General features: G+C 41.5%; 1 protein-coding gene across 3 annotated transcripts in view; it reads right to left on the bottom strand.

Moving 5' to 3' along the window:
* Positions 1-23,907, bottom strand: part of RAP1GDS1 (Rap1 GTPase-GDP dissociation stimulator 1) — a 629,061-nt gene that overhangs the window by 160,557 nt on the left and 444,597 nt on the right. For 2 of the 3 annotated variants that reach the window (XM_085641163.1, XM_085641162.1), the window contains one exon: positions 19,359-19,505. The exons of the other annotated variant lie outside the window; for it this stretch is intronic. In XM_085641163.1, the coding sequence (XP_085497289.1) occupies positions 19,359-19,505 (147 nt within the window). The remainder of the gene's footprint in view (positions 1-19,358; positions 19,506-23,907) is intronic. 3 annotated transcript variants of the gene reach the window in all.

Below are 23,907 nucleotides of genomic sequence, written 5' to 3'. Positions count from 1 at the left end.
AATCCTTTCAAGATAGCATCTGTAAGCCGTTGGCACCTAGTAGGAATGACATGTATCAAGCTGAGCAATACTACTTTTAAAATGTGATCAATTAAAAAGTGAAGATTGAAAAACAAAGAAACGAGGTTCTTTTCAAAGAAAGTAAGGGCATGTGTATAATGCAGAGCAACTAAATGGGAATTACAGCTAAACACGCAGATTCAAAAGCTAACAAAAAGCACAGCTGCCAAATAAAAGGAGTCGAACAAACAAAAAACAGGACAGCACTCAAGTTCAAAATATCCATATAGCAGTAGTGTGAACCTGGTTTATTGCACAGGTATTTAAAAAGCCAACAATTCATTTTGAAACTAGGTTCCATTAAAAGGATGAGGTTATGAATGGGACCAGACTACATTTAGGGCTTCCACTTCGAAAGCTCTACAGGCGGGGGTGTGGTCGAAGAGGCACTTTGTAAAAAACTGGTTGAGGAGTCTTGGGTGGTAGGCCTTAGATTAGTGATGGCCGCCACAAACAAAGGGTGGTGGGCAAGTGGAGGGAAAAAAGGGTAGGGTCTTTTCGCATGGGGGTGGGTAGGTTAGTAATAAAATATAGAAATAAAAAAAAGAACTTACCTGAAGCCGACGGCCGCCTCGCCTCCCGCGTCGCCCTCACTCTTCTCTTCCTGGAGTACTCTGTGACAGACTCCTTTCTAATCCTCACGCTGCTCTACTAAGAGAGCAGCACGGGGATTGGCCTGAGAAGCCTGAAAATCTGCTCCGCTCAGGGAGTCTGTGGGTTTCTCTAGGCCGGCTGCTCAATGCAGCTGGGCTGGAGAAACCTAAGTGCGCATGTGTGTTTTGGTCGGCCTGAGACGCAGGACCAAACACATATGCACACATAGCACTCCTCTTCCCTCTCATGCTTTGGCCTGCTCCTCCCTACAGCGATGGTTCACAGCCGACAATAAAAAATAAAACGATACTACAACATTGTTTTATTTTTCTGGCTCTGAGCCAAGCAGTGGGGCGATGCTCCTTCGCCACTGTGGAGGAGCTGCCGCGGATAGAGTTTAGTATAAGGTATGCTTCCAGGGGTTCTCTTTCCAGGTAGGTGTGGCATGAGGGTTACTTGTAGGTGTGGGATTTGTTAGATTAGTAATGAGTTTAGACCTAGTAACAAAATTGGGTGGATTGTTAGCGAGAAAGTGAATGCTGTGGAGGAGGCTGTGCTACTTTTCCGTCATGCCGAGCGGTAGAATCTTTTGGTAACTAGGGTACTAGTACAGGCCTGGTTGCCTAGTCAAGGGACACCCACCAGGATGTCAGCTGAAGGGGTAGCTGCAGCTATTCTGGCATGTGTCCTCACCTCATTCGAGGCAGAAAAAGCAGATGCTAGGAAGAGTCATGTAGGCATAGGCATGGACGTCATTTAGGGGTTGCAGCATTCAAGGCACAAAAAGCAGATGCTAGGAAGAGTTCATGTAGCCATGGGCATGGACGTCATTTAGGGGTTGCAGCTGTGACCCCTGACACTGCTTTGCGACCAGTAGCTTCAGAGGTAGCAAAATCAGTGGCAAGAAGACAGAAGCAGCTCACCCTTATGGGCGTTGTGCTCCAACTTTGTTTTCTGCCAATTCTTTTATTAAACTAATAGTGAATAATAGTTCATAATTTACTATTAGTGTAACAAAAAAATGGAGCACAGGAGGTTGAATGAGATGTTCAGTGGCAGATATTGTAATTTAAAGAAATGTCTTAAAATATATGTAGTGTGAGTGCTTGTGGACAACAGTGTATTCATATGCAGGAGAGCATGTGTTTGTGAGTGTATGTACAAATATGAGCGTGTGAGTGAAAGTGAGGGAGAGTCAGAGGCAGGTTGTGAATGAGAGTCAGAGACAGGGAGTGAGTGAGACTGAGTGTCAGTGAGCATGAGTGAGTCATAAGTAACAAGAATGCGTGCACAAGTGGGAAGGTATGATTGAGTGTGAATGAAGGAGAATGAGTGAGTGAGAGTATGTGAGAATGACGAAGTTAGTACGAGTATAAGTATGATCGAGTCAGAGTGAGTTGAAGTGAATGCCAGATAGTGACTGAGAATAAATGAGTGCAAATGAGAATGAATGATGGAGTGTGAGAGAAAATCTGTGTCAGTGAGTGAATATAACAGAGTGTGAGTGAGAATGTGATGTTACGCTTACTAGTCTGCTATTGGTCCTGACATACTGAAGGTATTTCTTGGCTTACGGAGGCACCCATGGAAAAATTCTACCGCTGACGTACTGGAGGCAATTGTTATCATGACAGGCACCTGTGAAAAATACTGGCACTGGAATGATCCAGGAAATTCTTGGCATAATAGGCTGGGGCAGAGGAAGAGGGCGCAAAAGAGGAGGACCCAAACAAGTCCAGTGGCAGGACCAAGAACCCAACATGATGGAAACCAGGAGAAGAACACAGGACAGGAGAGTCTAGTGGTTAATTTGTCACATAGACAACTGACACCTATGGAACAAACAGTACTGGAGAAAGGCCTTGGCTATGTCCCCACTCCCAAGGAGGACAGTTTTCAGGAACAATGTGAAATCCGGAATCTGTTTAGAAAAATACGCCTTAAAGCCTACTTCGACGGTACTGAGGAACCAGCTAGACTGGACTCAGGCCTTCGCAATCCCTCGACCTTCACACCTACCGCTGGCATGGTACCAGTGGAGGTCGTGACTTTTGAGAAAGCTGGCCTTAAAGAACTTAAGAACCAGAACACCAGGGTTCCGTTCCATAATCTTTCTAATCAAGAACAGGCAGCGATTAGATCATTGACTGAGGACAAAAGCATTACAATAAAGCAAGCTGACAAAGGGGGCGCTACGGTCATACAGTCCACTTCGGATTATAACACTGAGTGCCAACGCCAACTACAGAATAGTAGATTCTACACTCCAATAACAACAAACCCCACAACACGACTAACAACCGAGATAGCCAACCTGGTCTACGAGGCAGAGAGCAATGGGTGGATCAGTGGTAAAGAAGCTGATTTCCTGATCACCAAACAGCCTAAAACACCCTATTTTTACACTCTGCCGAAAATACATAAGGGGACCAACCCGGTCCCGGGCAGACCAATAGTTTCAGGAATCGGCTCACTTTTAGAGCCGCTCTCGAAATTCTGCGACCACTACCTACAACCTTTAGTCAAGCAGACACCGTCATACATCAGGGACACAAACAGATATCCTCTGTGTTATAGGCGAAATGGAAAACACAGGGGACATTGACCTCCTAGTCACCCTTGATGTATAACAACTATATACTAATATCCCACAGAGAGAGACATTGGCAGTAATAGGAGTGAATGGACGGCTGTAACACCCACTACATTCAGCAATGTGCCACCCTTGCCCTAACAGAAAACATTTTTGAGTTTGACAGCCAACTCTTCCACCAGTCTCAGGGTACTTCGATGGGGAGCACCTTTGCTCCCAGTGTGGCATGTTTGTATATGGTGGCATTTGAACAAGAGACCATTCAACATGCAAGCAACCTGAGACTGTGGAAGAGGTACATAGACGACATACTCATCTTTTGGCAAGGTGATATACAGAGATGTGGTGAATTCTGTGAATGGATTAACACAAGAAACGAGCACCTTAAGTTCACCCACACTATATCACCGACAAACATTGCCTTCCTAGATCTCAACATCAGATTACAAGAATGGAGAATAACGACATCCCTATACAAAAAGCCTACTGACAGAAACAGCTTGCTACTGTACAGCAGCTATCACCCTGCTACACTGAGGAATAATCTTCCTTTCAGCCAATTTCTAAGAATTAGAAGAAATTGTAGCTCTACAGAGGACTACAAAATTGAAGCCGAGATACTGGCTGAGAATCTGCTGAAGAGACAATACCCTAAAAAACAAGTTCGCTCATGCATGAAACTAAACGAGCAAGAAACAATAATCGTGAGAGCCTCCTTGAGGTACATGAGAAAGAACCCACTGATATCTTGACCTGTGTGACCACATACACACCCAGATCTAATTTAATTAAGAAGGCAGTGAACAAACAATGGGCGATTCTGAACACAGGAACTCTAGTAATACCCAAACCAAGGCTTGCCTTTAAACGTACCAGCAATTTGAAAGATATGTTGGTGCATACTAGACCCAAGAGCAGCAACATCTCTTACAAGAGGCTACTGTAGGATCTCTCACCCGTGACAGGACACTATCCCTGCGGCTCATGTACTGTATGCCCACAGACCAAACACACCAAACAATTGGTTTTGTCAGACACTTTTACATGGATGTTAATCAGACACACTAACTGTAACACCCCACGTTGTGTGTATAAGCTGACCTGCCATTGTGAAAAGAGATATGTTGGCATGACCATGAGGCCGTTAAGGTCAGAATCACCGAGCATAAGAGCAATATCCGTTGCCATTCGACTACCACCAAACTATACACTGACTTCTCTGAGCTCAGACACCCCCCAGAGAGTCTTCGCTGGGTCATTCTAGAATCCCAACAAATAGCACAGAATGCCTTGTTCAGGATTGAACAAAGCTGGGTGTTCCGTCTTGACCTAGCAAATGACGGCCTGAATGACGCCATACCTTGGAGCACCATTAGTCTGCCATACATAACCCTTGTCCAAAATATAAACAAATGAGTACAGCAGCTTGGGATTCTACATAATTCCCTCACCCCTCACTACACATTTAATACATGACGTCGATATCACGACTTCATAATCAGGCGAGTCAGATATGGAGAATAAGCTATGAAGGGATATTATATCAGAATAGCAAAAAGAGTATAATACTACACTCTAAGATAGCCGACATGCGAATCATCCAATTGGCAGTCACCTATAACTACCATCCATAGGATTGACGAACACCTTATGATAACAAACTAACGTGGCGTATCCCCTCATTAGTTTTGTAGGAGGCACCGCGGATATATTCAGAGGGAAAATAAACCCACAGGGATACTTGTATGGGAGAAATAACACATACGCAAATTAAGTGCAGGGGCACACGCACCTTGCACCAAGTATATCCATATTTACACTGTTGACACTATTGTATTACTTGTTGCCTAATCTGAAGCCCTTGATGGGTGATCACGTCTATGTAGAATCCGGAACTGTAGAATCACAACACATTCTAAGATGGCCACCTTAGTTACGCTGATAATGATGTCACACTGACAACATCTCACTACACGCCAGGTGCAGCTGTTGTACCTCGTTTAGCGGCACCATGAGAGGGTACTTAGGACAGGATCCGGCATCATGTCTTTTCCCTTCCTGATGCGGCGGAGCGGGTAGCTGAGCCGGATTGCTCTTAACGGGAGCAGGTGAGTATGGCTTACAGCGTCGAGACTCTGCCCTGACACAAGCTCATATGAGAGGTAAGAGGTGCCGGGAATTATTGACAAGTGACCGCTGGTCCTGGGGAAGGGTACACGGACTCCCTTGTTCTGTAGAGCTCTGCACCTAGACAAGACTTGCATGCTGTTGGCGCCTTTGACATGCCGCAAGAATTCCATACTGTCTGAACACATAGTGAAGGTGCTATCAGCTACCCAGGCGGGTCTGGGGCACCTATGATTCTGTGGAACAACCTTGTTCTTGGTGCCAGTTTCACGACTATGGGCTCGCTTTTAATCTGAACCAGTCCCACTTTCTACTATGAAGCTCTTAAGCCAGAGCCGCAGCAACCGTACGATGTACCTATAAGCCAACTCCTAGCATACTTTTGTTTTGTTTATTCTTCTCTTTACCTAACAGCAACACCACATTGAGTGTCCATACACTCCACTGTAGTCGGATGAAGCAGCAATTGAATCCATAAGAGGTGAGCTGGTTTTCACTCACCATGATGTTTACCTACTCTACCTGGTTTCACAGAGGTTTTTTAATTGTAAATATAAATGAAGGCACACATAGATATGGATATGCATGATAGCATTATGTTTTTATTATTTACAGAGATTTGAATAGGTTGTGTACGGCATGACACATCCACTGAAATTAATAGGATCATGTACCATCGTCTCCATTCGGCTGTTTTTGATCCTTTTTGTTTGTAGTCCAGGTTGGCTGGTTTTCTCCGGGGCAATTTCGTACCGAGAGAAGAAGTGATATGTAGAACCACACCATACACTGTAGATAGTTTTCATTTAGTCACTAGGTCCTGAGGAATCGCCAACTGATCCATTAGGGACATTCACACGCGAGAAACATGTTGACCATTAAGGGGTAGAGCGTAATTTTTGTCAAATTAAAACAAAATATTAGCCCTCCTTTATCTTTTACTTTTTAATCAGGTTGTGACCTCTTCAGAATAAAATTATTTATAGAGGATTCCCTTACCTGTTTTAAACCACACACCATATATACATCTTACTAGGCCCCTCACACCCACGGCACCTATACGGCAAGGAATAAAAGATCTACGATAAAGAGCCCCTTTATGGGTGCCCGTCGAACATTGCAGCGCCGGCTCGACGAGGAGCAGACCCACATGATGAAGCATGACACCTAGCTTGCTGGATGTGTGAGGGTCCTAGTTCCGAAAGGACGTATTCCCCACCTCCCCACAAATCTGAGTACACACCGAGTGGTCAATTTGCCACCCAGGAACACCGTACCTCTCTAGTCTCCTGAAATAATAGGCACACATGGAAAAATACTGCCGCACTTGGACATTGTTAGCAAAGGGGGCACTCATGGCAAAATGGTGGCACTAGTTCATTAAAGATACTTCTTGGGGTAAGAGAGGATAATCATGGCATACTGGAGGGGCATCAGCCATGATAAAATTCTGGCCCTGATGTACTAGATGTAATTTGACAATGATGTTTTTACGGAAAAACCTTAGGTACATGTTTTTTGTAGTATTTTATTGAAAGGTTTGCTTTTTATGTACTTTAATGCATTTGTTTCTAAATGCGAAATAAAGTTTGAATTGATTGAATTGACATAAGGGTACGTAAGGTATATGATGCCATTATTTGCTAAAGTCTGACACTGGGATATTGTAGATAATATTTGGCGATGGGGGCACACATTGCATATGGGTGGGGTGCATCCATGAAACAATTCTGGCCTTGGCACAATGGAGGTGATTTTGGACCTATGGGAGCATCCATAGCACATTCTGAAAATAGGGTGAAATCTGCGAGAGCGTCAGGTTGTATTGGCTTGGCACACTTCGAAAGTACATGAATATGAATGAGTAACCTTTCAGAATCTTTCTTTGTTTTTTTGCAAATGTATGTGAAAAACTACAGTTCAGGTTAAGTATTATATCCCACCACTTTTAAAATTATGTGACCACCCTAATTTAGGTGGTTTCTAAAATGGCCATTTGTCTGTGTTTTATTATACTAATCATGCAGCTATTAAAGAACTTCAGTGATGTCAAATATCACAATGTCATTAGGGTTAAGGTCATGTGAAAACTTCCAGGGATGTTTAGGGTCAAAGATCATATGATATCACTTCCTGTGATGTCATTAAGGTCAAAGAGTGTGAGCTGTCACTTCCGCTACCTCTGGCATTTTGGTGAATCAAAGTCTATGGGCATGGGGCAGGAGATGCATAAACAACATCCTCGTCAGGTGGTTAGCCACAGTGAAGCAAGAGTGCCTTGTTCAATTGTAGCGGGCCTGAGTGATTGCAAGTTTGGCGCATATGAGATGAAGCCTCTGACAGGACTACAGGAGGTCAGGACATCATCAGAAGACACATAAGTGGGCGTGGTTATCACGCTGCATGGGTGGACATGGAGGCTGCACAGCGGGCATTATTACAGTGCTGTGCTGGCAGGAGGCGTCTACACGGACAGACGTTTTCATCTCCATCTGCATCATTGCTGTGGAAAAAAGAGGTGGGGTGGGATGCATTGGTGAATGCCAAGACTCCTCTTACAGGAACCAGAGGCAGAGGCGAAGCAAGTTAGGAGACATGCTTGGCAACGGACATTGTGCGATGCATGTGCAACATAGAAGAGGAAGGAGGAAGAATTTGGTGCTGTTATGAACCCCAATATACACCAAAATAGGCCTAGGTAGTTACCCGACCTTTTACCTACATCTGTCCTACCACTGTTCCATATAATGGGTCTGGCACTGACCTTTTACCTAGTTAAGTACTACATGACTGTTGTGAGGTTTCTCCGAAAACTAGCGGCCAGCATTTTGGTTTTCAAAAGGACCTAGTTGACACAGAGCAGCACCATCAGGTGTTACACAACAATTTATGGGTCGGAAAATGGTTGGTGCTAGACCAACTGGGGTCATTACTGCAGAGGACCAGAAGGCAGGGGAGACAGCCAGGTGCAGGCGGAAAATGGGTTTGGGTCAAGTGAGCCAGGGAAGTTGAGGCAAGCAGCATATGGAGCATGGTTGCCCTTATCCCCCTGCACGTAACCCAGGGCCAACAATCTGAGTGTGTGGCGATGAGCCGATTGCTCACAAATCTTGCTGCTGGGACGGTCTTGTGTAGCCCCACGCCCTAACCCTGAAGAGGCAGCACGGTCTGGGGCGTTGGCCTGGTGAGTGTTGGAAAACAAAGGATACGAGTGGTGTGGCTGTGGGTTTCTAGAGGCTGCTAAGGATACTGAACTGAATTTTGAAGAAGAGACAAAGTTGGAGGAGAGGGAGATTGTTGGTGGTACAAATGAACCTAAAGTAAGAGGCAGGAGGAGTGGCATTGGTGGACAGAATGTTTGAAGGGCAGGCGGAGGCCCGATATATACAACACTGTGGGCGAACCTGGTACTATTAAGTTGCAAAGAAATTCAAAACACAGTTTAGAAGAAGAGTGAATGATGGAAGGTGGTTGCAGAACTGCAGGATTCAGTGTGAGCCCTGATATTACAACCAGGCATGTCAGAGCAGCAAAACAATTATGAATCTTGTGTTCCCTCCATTGGTGTTGGGGAGGAGGTATGTGGAAAAGGGAGTGAAAGGTAGATTACAATAAGCAAGGTCATAGTTGACAGAGGCAAGTGTAGACCAAGGGCAAAACTGGACTAATGGAGAGGGAAGAAACAAAACAGTCAGATGAGGATAGTAAAGAGATAGAACACAAGAAACTCACTTAAATAGGTATGATGAAGCACTTAGTGGCACATTTAATAATGACAGTAAAAAAGGTGAAAATTTGGATGGGTGAGCATTTGACGTTTTTAAACTGCCGCCTGGATAGGTCTGGGTAAAAGAAACATCAAAAGAAGCGGAGTGTGAGCTGTCACAGAGGTCTGAGATGCCAGTCACCATTTAGAATTGCATATCCGCTTTCCTCAATTATATTAAGAGTTTATGGTCAGTGGTTTGTATCCTTCAGTACTGTGTAGCACTTTTCAAGTATATGGATATTATACACAAGTAACAACCTGCATTTGGAGATTTGGCCTTGGTCGACTAAGATAAGGAGTTCAGAGCAAGGTTGGTAAGGATGCTGAGGGTAAGGGGAACTGGATCCAGACCTGTGCTAAGTACATAAACAACAAGGGGACTGCCAGTATTGAATTGAAACTTTTAAGGTTGGCCACCCAAGGAGGGGCGGGCGGTTGTGCTCGAGAACACGCAGTCATGTGGAGATATTAAGCCTGGTTAAGAAACACAATTTTTACATACTCATGTTTTTAAGTTGCTTTCTCTCCCAAAACACAGTGACATTTGACACACATTCATCTGTGTGCACACACAGGATAGCATTACTCGAACTCAGTTTTGCTAGCAATATCACTTCATAGGTACTCTAACAGAACACCTTGAACATTCTGTACAAGGGCCAAATTCAGCACGCAAGATGTTATTTGTTTTTGCTTGCTCAGCAACAGAGCTAGCACACTAGAATAAATAGCGGCCTGACTGGGGCTTCGGCATGGTAACAAGGACGATGTGATTATATGTATATAGGACATTAAGCCTTTATTTAGGCAGAGGAGCATTTCGATGGCACTGAGAGGTCAGTCCATGCTGGAAGTCCAGTTCAGATGAATCCTGTTACCTTATGCAAAGGATGCTGTCCAACTCTACACCAAGACGGGAAGCTTGCTGACACTTACCCATAGGTAATGGGGAGTTATACCACCCTAAAGGGATTTGGCAGATTCACTCACCATAAACACGATAGGTTAGGATGTGCTAGGTAGGAGTACTCTATATTTCAGTACTTGTATGCAAGCATATATTTTTCTGTAGTCAGCAAAATGGTTGAACTGTTCATCTTTTTCACCATTGTTGTAATTGCCAATCATTCTGTTCCCTATTGATCATTGCAGCTCAAGTATTTTACTCAAGAATCACAATGCTTCAATAAATATTGAAATGCTTTACTGTGTACCTCTAGTGTATCTCTTTGGGTATGCACGAGTAACTAAGCGAAAGGGTTCTAGAACTGTTACCATGATTTCCTTAGGGTCAGGGATGTCATGTTCTGGGGTTGCACATCCATTCGTTAGCCTGTAAGGTTAGGGGTGCAGATGGTGCACTTTGATCTAGCAGGACTAAAGGTGAACTTATTCTGAGGAGTGCTAAGAATCAGTCTTGCACATTTCCAACGTTTATGTTGTCCAACAAATGCACAGTTTTACTTGAGAAAGTATAAGCCGTATGACAAAGACGCACACATTAGAGCATGTTGGGCCTTTAACAAAAACGATTGCAGCTGAAAATAATGCTAATTTAGTTAAGAGTGTTCAAAATGTGGGGGGAAAGCCCAATCCACTCACACATTGTTTTAGTCAAGGAGGAGTCGGGGTGTATGGGTCACAAGTCTGAAAAGAGGTTCAGGTTATGTTACAATGATCCTTTGGGTAGAATATTGGCTCAGCCTTTGAAATTGGTGAGGGAACACCCAGATGTAGTTTTGGGAATGTTATAGATGGATAGACCCTTTGATGGCTGTCCAATAGAGAGACTGATCAGGTTGTGGTGTCCACAAAAGAAAATGCAGAGTTCAGGTTGATTTAGCACTCTTCAAGGGCAAAGGGGTAGGCAGTGAATGATTATATATCTGATACACCCATCTGTTCATTATGTGCCTCTAGATGATGCCATTGAACTATTCAAGAGAGCGGGAGTTAGGGCATGAGTTATTGGGTATTCAGCTTCAAGAGAAACATATGCAGATAAGGCAGTACTTCTCTATCCCTTGTTCTCTTTTTGAAAAGTTCAGTTAATTCCTTAATTGGTGTTTTACTGAAGTGTCCAGTTGTGTGCATATGGAGCATTTCCTGGATGATTTTTTTATAGTGGGATCCCAGAATTTAAAGTCCTGTCAGGGTACCCCAGACAATTTTTGGTTATTGATGGCAGACTTCAAGGTCTGAGGTGCCATGGAAACAGTTGGCCTGGGAGCTGCGTGAACATTTTTGGACACTGGACGAAAAGATGATTTGTTTGCTCAACAACAGGTTGGTGAGGAAGAAAATTGAAGTGAAGTCAATTCAAGTTCTTCTAGGACATTTAAACTTCACCCTTCAGATAGTGATGGCAGCTAGAGCGTTTTGTACACATTTAGCATTGGCAGATCAGTCAGGGCCACTTTATAGAATTTATTGCCAGCTGCGGCAAAGACAGATCTATGATGTGATGGGCCCTTTTTTAACATTTCAGTTGTGTGCATTTTGAGAACTTCGGAGACAAAACAGAGTGGAGCATCCATATTCTTTGGGTACGGCTAGTGGTTGTGTTCACGGATTGTTTTAGCAAGGAAAATGGTGTGTGGAGCACTAGCATGAGTAGTATAAGGAAGAGGAGTGCAGCATTGCCTTTTTTGGATTTTTGTCCTCCGGTGGTGGCACCGGTTTGGAGTAGTAACTACTTTTGGCTTTAGAAAGTTTTATACAATTTGGAGAACACTGCAGTGGATAATCTGCAAAGGATGTCAAGATGTTGCAGCTGTTGAATTTGTTTGTTAGGCTGCACACAGTTTAACATTGTTTTTAGAGCCAGACATGTTCCAGAAGTGGAAAAAGAAATTAGGGTTGCTTGGTCTCATTCACAGTGGAAGCAGTTCTGTGGCTTGGCACAAGAGGTGGAGTTACACAGATCAGAAATACCGAAGAAGCTGTGGCAGATAAGTCAGTGAGGACAGTCTACATAAACGGGAAGTCACTGGCCCCTTCAATAAAGAAAGCATTTTGGAAGGTATATTTGGAGTTTGTAGCTCAGGTGCACTGGTGTCAGAAAGAGGAGGCTCCGTTTTTCGTACATCAAGAGAAGAGGTGGTGAATTTTACAATGAGCTTTATCCCAAAAAGTTTGTCTGCCATTGTGATCGCAGATAAGCTAACAGGTAAGCTAGCCAGGGTAGTGTTTTAGGAGAAACTATTTTGGCGATATGAATTGTCAGTAGGAAACATGGGGAAGAGAAACTGGAGGGACATCTCAAGGTAGGACTCTGGTGCAAGAAGGAGGAGGAGACATATCACGGTTTGTTAGCTAGTGCAGTTGGTGGGGGTGTTACCTGAAATCTGTATTAACAGTTCAGACGTAGGGCTGTTTGTACTAGTTGGGTCTTGTTTGTTTTTTGGGTTTCTTCAGTGTTCAGCGTCAGAGGGCCTGTTGCAGATTGATACGGTTAAGTAGGTACCCAGATGTAGTGGTTTGCCCTGTGGCTCGATGGCAGACATATGTGGGAGTGGGTTTGGCAAATGGTGGCAGGATATTTTTTCATGAGAATGGAACAATGTTGTGGAGTTTTCAGTTACTGAGAGTGCTACGGAAGGTATCTGAATTTGTGACCCATTCCTTTTGTATTGGGGCAGCAACGGAAACCAACCATAGCAGTAGGATTAGTCATTTGGATCTGCTCTGATCGGACGGTTATACAAGATATGTGCAGCTACATTGGTGGGTTACTAAATGTCTCTTTGTGGTGATCCAAACTAATTTTGTTGCTTTCCCCTTAGGTTGTGTTTGTGGCCCCATTTTAGCAGCAGTGTCGTTGTGGATCTCTAGCCACTCCTCTGTAAAATGGGCAGCCAAAGAAGCAGAGACAAAGATGTGGAAGGCTCAGTTTTGATAGCCGTAGACAGTAAATATGCTTCTCTAATGTGTTGGTTGTGCACTTAGACAAAAATGACTTGGCTAAATAGAAGGTTTTGCTTTACCGAACAACATAAGAGAGATTACGATTTTAAGGACAGAGACCACTGTTTAATGGACTAAGTTGATGCTGAGGAGAGTGTAGCAGGAAGTCTTTTTGCAAGGAACTATTGATGGAGCTCACAAGAAAGTTAACAGAGGAATTAGAATTTTTTGTAGGGACTCAGGAGGAAGGGTTGAGTAGAGGGAGGCATGGCATATTTGCTTTGAGGATTAGCATTACTTCTGGGACAGCAGAGTACTCTCGTCCTTTGTGGTCATGAAACTCAACCTTATGGAGCTGCATGACATTTAGTGGCTTTGTTAGGAGAAACATGTTGGGTTTTGGGAGAGAGGCAGACAAGATACTCAGAGGGTTTTTTCTGAGTGGCAGGTTAGTAGGTTTTAGGTATATGCTACAAGCACAGGTTGGGCTTGCTACTGCTCTGGCTATCGGCTCAAGGGAGGGAAAGGATTGTGGGTAGCTGTGATGTCATGAGGTTAAGCACAATCTTTTTCGAAATGCTTAGGGTAAGGAGCCTGATTTGCAGAGGACTATTTAAAAAGCTGAAGCTTGCAACCCAGCTACACCTGTTTCCAATCCAATCAGTATTTAGAGTTTATGTTTTTGATGCTTTTAGTAGACCTAGTCTACCATTTTCAATAAAGAATTTGGAAAAGGCATGTAGTGGTCACTCACTGGACACAAAGTTTGTGCAATATAATTTCCAATAATGTCATGAGACGTTAAGGAGCAGGTGAAATCACTTCCACTACCTAAATTAAAACATAATGCTTACTGCATGGGTCAGGGCTTCATGTCATACTCCTACATACAAGACTTGCCCTCCATCAAGGAAACAGAAACACAACTTACAAACTTTCTTGCCTACAACTAAGCCTTAAGTAGCCAACACCTCGAAAACCTTTGTGGACGCAGACCAGAATAATTTTTTTCCCAGCTAACAGTCCCAAGCCATAATATCTAAGCCCTCTCTTAGAAAGCATACCAATAAGTTACCACTTCTAAACTTTAGTTTGTCAAAATTACACAGGCAACTCCATTACGTTGATTGCTTTTGTATTCTGCATCATTACATAGTTTAAGGGGAAGGGCTTTAAATAACTGAATACTTATTGTTTAAAAACATATACATAAATGTAGTTCAAATTAAATTAAATAAATAAGAAATAATTGGATTTGGTAAATGCCAACGGGGCTTTAGTGTTAGAGGAGGGTTCCAGATTTGTTTAAATATTAAATTAAAATAATTCAATTAACATAATTAAATATTTACCAAAGGTTAAAGATGGGGTGAGCACAGGGGTATTTGGTCTTAACTACATTAAAATACAACTGAACATAATTTCATTAATGCAATTAAGTATTACAAATTGTGTAGCTTTAGCACTGAGGTTAAGCTTGCAATCCTTAATTGTTAGTTAACATCAACCAATAAATAGTTAAAGGTTAGGGTTTGGGTGAGTTCCTCAATTTAATTCAATTTACATTCATTTAACAATGATTTTGCCCACTGGCAATAGCTATTTTTTGTAATTCATTTAAAATAGTTTTCAAAATAGATATTTGAACGAGTTGCATTAGGGTCAGAGTAAAGGTTCAATATTTATGTCAAATATTCATAACAAGGTGTCAAGGTAATATTAATTTTAATGCAGACTACAGGCTAAGTTAAAGTGACAAGATAAAGGAGGACGAGGACATTTTACATAACACACCCTTAGCACACTATACACTCTGTAAAAGTTTCAAACTAGTATCAGTATTAACTATAGGTTTGTTCTATATATGATCCCCTGGAATCTTCCACTTCATATAGAGAGCATCACTACTTCCATAAGTTAGGTTTGAGTGCTACACATACCTAAATCTGATAGATGATAAACTCCCTACTTTGATGCATCTAGTTCACTTATCCATTAATTGAACATTGTAAAAATGTATGTCTTTTGATAAACTTTGAAGCCTTATCTTTAATGTTCAATTAAAGTTTTCTGTTTCAGAAATCCCCCCCCAAAAAAGTTTGAATAATATCAGGTCTTGATCTCAATTATATTCAACAATCACAGAAGTATTTTGCCATTTTTGGGCCTCATCAATGTGATGGGGGAGCAAGCATTGATATCATTTTTAAAGTGATAATTCCTTGAGATGATGACGCTATTAAAGATATCTGTCTATAGCTCTCCCTCACCCATGCCACACAAATGCTTTTACCTTAACCTAAATACTGTGCCATTTTTTGTAACACGATTTTGCTGAATTAAATACTTCCCCATTTAGACAGAAAGACAATTCAGCCCACCCTGGAGGAGCTCATAAAGTAGAAATAACTAACAGGCAGCAAACAAGAAAAAGTATGCATTTGCATGGAAAGACCGGCATCGGCTTAAATCAACTTCTTATTGTGGCACTGTAGAAATGAAGGAGTTCTAGATTAAGGAACAGAAATATGTAACATAGCCCAGAGAAATTCACTTACGCGCAGCAAGCAAGAAATGGGAACATAAAAAGGTACAAAAAACATGATACCCACTGCATTTGTTAAGGTGTAAATCAACCTCAGAGTAATGGGTGTGAAAACCCTGCCACTCTTCAGCTAATATAGTTAGTGCATGCAAGTCCAACAATTTCTGCATAGCATTGAAAATAATGTCCCACATACTGCATAATATTCGTGCATACTCATTCGAATGAATGACAAATGCGCAAAATACTCTATAGCACTGGAACAGCAGTAGATAAACATAAAATCAAATCACATACACATGACCAAAACAGATGGCGCTACACTTTGAGAACACAAAACTGGTGGAACTACTACAAAAGCTAGCAGGACATCACACTTCTAATCTTCAATATTGGATCTAATAATGGGGTGAAGGAAAGTTAACTTAAGGAAGAAAGAAAGAAAGCTAACTTAAGCAAGAAGGAAAACAGGAAATGATGACAAGGTTGTCAAGGTGAGAATATAGCTGGTAGCAGATACTGACATAAGGCGCCTGCGGTGTTCTCTATGTTAATTGGGAACTCTAGCTCAAAATATAGTTATCCCATTTAGAGTTCATCTCCTAAAGCAAATGTCTCTGGACTTTTTGTTTTTTGTGGCGCTACAAAGGAGAGAATGCTCAACTCTGTCGCAGTTCCTAACATTGAACTGAGTAGTCCCATTAGTTCACGTTTGGAATCTCTAGTTGATGCACCGCAATGTTTCTTTTTCTCCAATATACAGAAGATAGTTCATGTCTTGCGGATTCTCCTGCCTTTATTGGCAATGCTAAACCATACTAGTATGGAATGTCCCACCAGGCACAGGCAGCAAGCTCACGGAAATTGTAAATGGATGAGCGGAGAATGGAGCGGAAATATGGGACGTGCTCCTATGGCATCAGTAGGCTGCCTTTTCACTTCAACACACTGACTTCCCCACAGAGAATGCTGTTGCATGGTTACCGGTATTTCCTTTGACCCACAACCTAGTAATTCTAGTGAGATAGCCTTGGCGTGCATGCTGACAGCCTCCCTTGTAGCCTCTAGATTCACTTTTCAGTGGTAGTAGATAGGGGACATGTAACTAATTAACTTGTTTGTGGAGATCAGCGGAGTGGGGTGCCAGCTGAAGTGGTTATCCTCTGGATCACCAGGCATTCCCAACTAATTTGTGGGATGAGCCTATGTAAGATATGAGGCCATAATACCTGGAGAATTTATAAGAGGAAATATCGGTACTGGTGAGAGCCTGCTGGTTCCCAACCCTCATGGCCGGTGGGCTGGGCCTGCATTGGTGGACAACTAAGCTGTTGATTCTAGTGTGGCTCTTGTTTCCAATCATCTTTCATGGTTCGTTGTGTGTTTTGCTGCATTTGGTATTTTACAGACGCTCAGCAAATCGTTCTTTAACATAAAAATAATGAAAACTACGCTGAGCATATAAAAACTAGCAACCAATGCACTGATACACAAAAAAATAAAATCACTTGTATTGCTATGTAATATATAACAGGCCAATCCTATCCCTGAGTCTGTGGTTATTTTGGCTCTATGTCAAATTGTTTAAGAATACCATGTGGATCTATGTATGAAAGAGAGCCTTTTCAGTTTCTGGCTTGGTAGAATTGAGCCTGAGCATGCCTCTATAATGTTATAAAGGTAAGACACTTGAGCCACTGATTCCTACCAGGGTTACTTCTTCAACCATACCTGGATCATTTTAATTTTGCTTTAGATTATGTGTTTCTTCTAGTCTGACTAGGCAGCTGGTAAATCATGCCTGCCATACATCCTACAGCAAGTAATCTGTTTTACTGTTTTTTCTTAAAAATTACCCATTTATACCTGAAGCAAATTTTTTTTGTTTGCAGGCTCCAAGTTATCAGTACAGAACAGCAACTTGGAGGACATCAAGGGCTACAGACTGACCGGGGAGCAAAAGGATGGCACATTCAAAATATGGAATTGTCCCTTCACCAAGGTAGATCAGCTCAGAAGAGACTATTTATTTTAATTAATACAAAATTAGTATAATACCACTTAAAGTTTAACTGTGCACCGTAGAGCTGTATGAAGGTGCTGGGTTTGGATGGTGTACCTCTTGTTCGGAATTACTTTTCATTTACCGTCAAATTAAAAATTCTTACTTTAGAGAACAAAAAGGAAAAAGCATCAAAAAGAGGTCAGTTGTCCCCAAGTCCTTAATGTGGAACAGCAGTCCGAAGAGTGGCCAGGGTGGGTAAAAGCTTGAAACTCATCTAGGTGAATTTCTACCAATTGATGGAAGAGTAGCATGAGGGAGTGCATGTTTTGGGCATTCACAGGCAAAATATTCACCAAGAGAAGCTCAAGCTCAGCCTTTCACAAAGACAAAGTCAGCCAAACAAAGCACCCTCGATTTGAGTCATTCGCAAGTGTTAGATGCCACTGTTAGATCCAAGGTGGTCCAGTTTCCTGACTTTGTATAAGGTTATCTAACCATGCGAGTCATGTATCAGCCAATGAGGGCTCAGAAAGCCAGATTTGGATGAGAAAGACGACAGTGACCAAGGGTTTGTTAGAAGGAGACTTCTTCTACTGTTCGAATTTTTCCCAATTTTCAACATGTTTCCTGGGCACTTACCTTCCCTACCTTCTTGTAGTGAAAGGAAGGCCAGCCTACTGTACTTTACTACACAATCACCAAGTCTTTTGTCCATGGCCTTTGTGATACTGAACTCTGCCAGTTCCAAGAGCTGGCCAATGCTTTCTGATATTTAGTATGTCTAGTTTCAAAAGATAATGCCACACAAACTTGTTCCCGATTAACGAAAAAATTATACACTTTGGGTAGCAAAGTGTGTTGCAATAAGCTCGGTGAATCTCACTTAGAGCCCAGACATTGGCCAGACAAGAGTTTAAAGCATCCAATCAGCAAGGACAAAAGGTTAAAATGTACTGCTCTCATGGCAGGTGGCACTGATCTTTCATGAACACAAAGCTATCCTCACTGATGAAGAAGAGAAACAACGACAAAACTATTCTCAGCATATTATTGAGAATAATTTTGTATGTATATAGATCAATAAATAAATATATTGCTTACAGAAGACAACTGGCTATTTCAACGCAGGATTGGTGTTCAAGAGAAGTCATCTCTGGTTCGGTTTATGATTATATTTTAACAAAATGTATCTAAAAATAAAATCTTGGTACACAATGCAAAAACTCTTTCCTAATAAAGGCTGACCCACTTAATGTGCTATCCTAGCAAAAGACTTGAGTGTTAGAAACAGAGAGAAAGTGATAGAGCTTAGAGCTGAAAGGATGGATAGATCTCCAAACATGAGACTTGCAAAATCTGTATAAAATGTCAGCAAGACATTACACGAGAGGTGGCCATAAGAATGATTAAGAGAAATAACATATGGTTGATTTAATTCATAGTCAATCAAAGGAAAGGTTTTATTAGGTGTTTAAGAAAACGTAGGCATGCAGATATTAACAGGGTAGCCTACTAATGCAATACATGGATACCACTGCTTAAGATCAACAGATATCATTAGTCAGCTTGGAAGACAATTTAATTGTCAAACATTTGGGGTTTATCATTAATAGTTGAGGTAATTTTACGTGATCAACTTTGATTTGTTATTTTGTTTGATTGACATTTTATTTTAAAATCATCAAGCTCAAATAATTTAGACTTAAAGAAAGTAGATTTTCTTGCGTAAAATATAAAGCAAGTGTTCAGTCTTGTTTACCATTGTCATTGCTATAGTTCATCAGCATGCCACAAAAGACAGTCATGAGCTTCTGATTGGCTGGATCTGTTATTGTGCACCGTGACCTCAAGAGATCAACTACAATCGGTGCACCACCCGCTTGTTCAACTGCAATCCTGCCCTCATCTGGAAAAAAAAGAGTTAAGGTAAACAAAATATCCAGCAAATAAAACCCCCCTTCAACAACAATCAATGTAACTGGTTTCCAAACTCATGGGAAGAACATTAAAATTATCAGGACTTGTGGCACTGTGCTCCTAATTAGGAATGCTGCTGAAAGCCATTCCTGGCCTTTAAGTGGATAGTCCAACAAGATGGACTATAAGCATGGGCAAAAGTTGGGGTTAACATGGACCCCATGAAATTGATGGGACTGACCCCACAGTATAAAAGAACCTAATCATAGCATTAGGCTGCCTTATCTTGCATCGCAGTTGCAAATGTTGAAGCTATAAAAAACAAATTGGAAGGTGATTCTACCCCAAGGTCTCCTTAAAGGGCAAAGGCTGAAGACCAACATGGCAGAAGTTAAAGGTCTTTCGTGCGGACTGCCATTTCATACAGATTATTAGGTACACTGAACAGGTCAAACATTCAAATGATTGGAAAGAAGTCAACTGCACCCATGCCTGTTTCCTACACTTAACAAGTTGTAATATGCAGTAGGTATGGGTGAAAGACACTTGTGCCACTTGAATTTGTCTACTTCTATATGTTACCTATTACTGGGGTTCCCATTAATAACTACCAGTCTTGACAAATATCCCAGAGACCCACCGAGCCCAATAATTGCTGGTCCAAGCTACTCGGGGGTACCTAGAAGAGGAAACTGCATCAAAATTATATCTCATCTTATTAGAATAAACCATCAATGCAGTGAAGGAATGAGTAAAGAGATGAGGTGGTGGTTTCAGAAATTTGTTTTCATCTATAGAGACATATAAAGGCTCGCTGGACAACAAGCTAACCGGTCCAAATCTTACAATCTTCTCCAACATTACATTATTTTTCAAATTCTTGAAGTTCATTAGGTTTCTAATGTTGACAACCATTAAGTGGGGTAGCTAGGTGTGTGTGTGTGTGTGTGTGTGTGTGTGTGTGTGTGTGTGTGTGTGTGTGTGTGTGTGTGTGTGTGTGTGTGTGTGTGTGTGTGTGTGTGTGTGTGTGTGAGTGTGTGTGGGTGTGTGTGTGTGTGTGTGTGTGTGTGGGTGTGGGTGTGTGTGTGTGTGTGTGTGTACACGTTAGGGGCAATAGGACTGCTGGAGTTGCACCATATCTAGACTAGTTATTCTACAATTAGGTGTGTCATACATGGGGTAGAATGTGCATGGTATTCTGGGTCATTTAAGACCTGCCTGGTCTTCACTGAGGGCTCTATGCTTTGGAACGGAGACCATTCTTTCTCGAAAGATCTTCAAAGCTACTCATTAACTTCTCCTTGTAAAGTCCACACTATTTGAGTATTGCTTCCTTTATAGTCCGCTTTTCTGGGATTGCTTCTTTAAGATTATCCCTGCTACTTAGTGAACTTGTCTCAGCGCAGGACTTAAATTAATAACTTCACAGGTTGTATCCTAATTTGGCTTCTCATATATGTTTCAATTACAATGAGTTTCTGTTACTCAGATTAATCAACAACTTGGTATCCCGCTTTCTGTCCTGCATTTTATTCAAGTACCATTTGCAGGCGCAACCCTTGAAAATTGAAGTGGTGAGCTATGTCCATGGCAGACCAATCCATTGTAGCATTCTCCCTTCTATTTCTAACTCAGCCGCCACATGGACAGTTGCTTATGGGGCCTTGATGTGATGCTTCTACTCGGAGGGTTCGGCATAATTTGCAGACCGACTTCTAACATACCTTACAAGGGAAGGAATATCTATGACAATATGCTGCCAATAGGCACTCCTAGCTGCAACAAAATAACCCCTCTCTCTAGAAAACGCAGAATACCTCCAACACAGAAAATTACGATTCAGGAATCAGAGTTAGCTAAAGGCATTACATACACTAATCTGAAGGAGGTTGCAGTGGCACAAATAATTCAAAGGCTAAGAATCATGAAATAAAACTGAAGATCATTAATTGTGTCGAACGATACAGGTTTATTAAAAGGTTTTGTACATTAACTGACAGACACTTCGTTGGAACCAAGTCGGTATAGTTAGAAACTATTTCAGGTTTGGTACACTTCAACTATAAAATGTCTGACTATTCAAGAATGCTTCAAGAAAGCACTTCAAAAGTTACTGTAGGACTCCTATTACTGTGTGACAGTTTGAACATTTGTTAAATAAATCCCACTTCAGAATTCAGTTTACCATGAACGATTGATTTATAACCTACAGGATCAAGTTGATATATTTTTACAGACCAGGTCACCCATCATTAAAGCCAAAGCTGTGGAAACGGACACCTCTCCTGTCCCTCTTAATACTCTCAGTCAAGTAGACTAATTTATCTCTTTTATTACTTGTCCACCAAGCGCTTACCATTACTATTTATTATATCTCTCTCATCTTGTTATATTCACACCATATTAATTTTATTTCTTCTTCTTCTCTTTCTGTACTCTGGCTCCACTTCTCCACATTATTCTTCAAGCTTAATTTTACTTTTACTTTCTTATCCTCCCATTCCTTTTGTACCTTAAACTTTTAATAGATGAATATTTTTATATAATACATTCTTTATGCTCTTACTACAATACACTTATGTATAATCACGGTTTCACATTTACATCCAATCCATTTACATTTATACTTATCAATTGATGTTATATGCTTCATTAATTTATTATCTATATTGACTTTTATTTATTCATTTTCTTATTTAACTACTTATGTATCATATTTATATATTCCATCTTTTTTTGTTTTATCCAAAAGCAAAATGTTATTCCTCCATTAATATCTTTCATTCTCATAATATTTATTAACAAATTGTATTATTGCATTTTTCTTAACTTGTATTTTATTATAAAACTCAATAAAAAATGTCAACACACAGAATTAAGTTTACCATATTGAATTGGCAAAATGATTGATCCTCTGGAGACTGAATGACCGGTGCACCCAAAATCCAAGCCACACAAAGCAGCAAAGATGGACCTCGGCCCAAAGAAACGAATACACATACGTCGAAATTTGGAATTGCTACACTGAGTACCAGTTGTGCAACAAATACAATTCCAGATCTTTTGCACCAAACACAAGGCACTTGGTTGTGGGGCAATGTAAATGTGCACAAACTGGTACCCCCACCCAACCCTCTCCCCCACCGTAAAAAGCCAGGAACATTTGCTCAGCTCCAGTCTTCTTTTTCTGCCCCAAAGAGGTCCAAGAAAAGAAAAATGCAGGAACAAGTGTACTGGGTCCCGAATGTTGGTACAATTCATCCTCACATCTGGCATTCTAACCAACCATCAACTGTTCATGAAAAACTTGAAGACCTATTTGTACACACATATATGCAACTGCCAGATAGTACGACCAAGAGCAACTAAGGGACCCCCATAAACCATTCTGTTTGATGCACATATCTGTAACTCACCATAATCCAGAGTTCACATATCGGCTGTAAAGGGGCACAATATATTCATGGGAGGGAAAAGTGAAGGGGTGGAAAAGCAATAGCAGTGCTGCTAACATCTGCAGCATTAGGTTCCCCACTTGCTCTTTACTGCATGTGACCAGGAACGTGGAGAGACTTGGTTGCTTCCCCCTTCATCACAAAGTAACAACTGAAGGAGCTTGCCAGAATCACAAGTCAGCCTTTGTAACATATAATGCAATACAAAATCACAATCCAAAGTCTTCAAGAGGCCTGTGGCGTAGGTGTGGAATATCCAGTAGTATGAAATGTGTTTATGTGCTGTTGTAGGGGTGGAGGGGCGAGCTCTATATACATCTCATCCTGTTTTGAAGGCGTGATCGCTGCATGCTTGCACAGTACCTGACAGTAGGGAAACAAATTGCTAGTATCCCAGCTCCAAGGGTTATACAAGGCACGACTAAGTATGATCCACTCACAGCTGAGTGGCTAATACAGAAGGCTGCTTCAGTGAGGAAGGGCCCTGGTGTACAACAACCCTGTTCTGATACAGTGTGCGCAATCAACTACTGTCTGACCCAGTTTGGGGGGAGAGGACCATCACAGGGCAGCCAGGAGGTACTAGGCCCAAAGGTATGTGCTTGTTTTGTCGGATCATTAAGCTCTGCATACAAGCAATTTGTTTGGATTACATTTAGTTCCGACGAATTCAAAGTATAGCATAAACATTCCTTTTACAGCAATATCAGCATAAATTGCTAATGGTAGCTCGAATCTTACAATAACAAACTTTGTAAGCATTTTACATATCATTGAATGCAATAATTCAAAGCTGGTTTGGATGTAGTAGTTCTCTTTGGTGTACATTAACAGATGCTACGTCTGCTAATCCGGTACACAACAGAGCTAAACAGTTTTTCCAAAAAGGCCACAGCCTACAACTTGTTTTATTTGCATGGCTACTTTTAAAAGAAG

This window comes from Triturus cristatus, chromosome 2_2 (assembly GCF_964204655.1).
Source record: "Triturus cristatus chromosome 2_2, aTriCri1.1, whole genome shotgun sequence".
Lineage (NCBI taxonomy): Eukaryota > Metazoa > Chordata > Amphibia > Caudata > Salamandridae > Triturus > Triturus cristatus.
Note: the sequence above shows the minus strand (reverse complement) of the source record. Positions and strands in the feature narration are given on the sequence as shown.